The 997-nt window shown below is 65.6% G+C and overlaps 1 protein-coding gene across 1 annotated transcript; it reads right to left on the bottom strand.

The window, feature by feature from the left end:
- Positions 1-40: 40 nt before the first annotated feature.
- LOC109364431 (vegetative cell wall protein gp1-like) lies at positions 41-993 on the bottom strand (the record flags this gene model as incomplete). Its single annotated transcript, XM_019611073.1, has 2 exons — positions 41-707; positions 864-993. Coding segments are annotated over 2 exons (797 nt in total), but the record flags the coding sequence as incomplete, so codon positions are not given.
- Positions 994-997: the final 4 nt, after the last annotated feature.

Here is a 997-nt window from a genome sequence, read left to right as displayed (position 1 = left end):
GCCGAGCCCTGCAGAGGTGATGGCACAGTGTCAGCCCCACCCCCCCCTCACACAGCACACCCACAGCCGACAGACGCACCGAGCGACACGGGGACACTCGGGGCCCTGTGGTGGGTTAGTATCTGGTGGGCAGCCAGTGACACTCCATGCACACGGCAAACCGTGCTGACCAGCAGTACCCTTGTCATTCTTCACGATGGGCTGCTTAGGAGCAGGGGCCTCGGCTGGGGCCACGGCTGCTCGGGGAGAGAGGTCCACCAGGATGGGCTGCAGCGGCGGCTCGGTAGCGGGCACCTCGGGGGGGATCAGGGGGGGCAGGTCATCATCGTCATCAACAGCAGCACTGGTGGGAACGGGGGCTTTCACAGGAGGCTTGGTTGGGGATGGACGTGAGGCCTGCTTGCTGCCTTTATTGGTGGGGGGCTGCTTCTTGGCAGGGGCAGCATTCGGCACAGAAGAGGCAGGAGGGGTGATGTTACCTCCGGGTGTGGAGGCAGGAGGGGTGGCCTCTGTTTTCTGGGGTGTGGGGGGAGCACGATCAGCTGCTGGCTTTGGAAGGGCATCAGGAGCCCCCGAGGCTGAGGCAGCAGCACCTGGAGCCGGAGGCAGCGTGCCAGGGGCTGCTGGGTTGGCAGGAGCTGCTTTGGCTGCAGGGGGGGCAGAGGGAGCAGCAGGGGCTGCCGTGGCAGCAGTGGGGCTCTTGGGTGATGCTTTGGCTGCAGCTGAAGATGCTGGAGCTGCAGGGGCAGGGGGAGCAGGTGGGGCAGCAGTGGGGCTTTTAGGAGGTGCTTTGGCTGCAGCTGAAGATGCTGGAGCTGCAGGGGCAGGGGGAGCAGGTGGGGCAGCAGTGGGGCTCTTGGGAGATGCTTTGGCTGCAGCTGAAGATGCTGGAGCTGCAGGGGCAGGGGGAGTAGATGGGGCAGCAGCGGGGCTCTTAGGAGGTGCTTTGGCTGCAGCAGGGGCAGAGGGATTAGACTGGGCAGCAGCGGGGCTCTTG

This window comes from Meleagris gallopavo, unplaced genomic scaffold (assembly GCF_000146605.3).
Source record: "Meleagris gallopavo isolate NT-WF06-2002-E0010 breed Aviagen turkey brand Nicholas breeding stock unplaced genomic scaffold, Turkey_5.1 ChrUn_random_7180001856945, whole genome shotgun sequence".
Lineage (NCBI taxonomy): Eukaryota > Metazoa > Chordata > Aves > Galliformes > Phasianidae > Meleagris > Meleagris gallopavo.
This window is presented reverse-complemented; position numbering and strand designations above follow the sequence as displayed.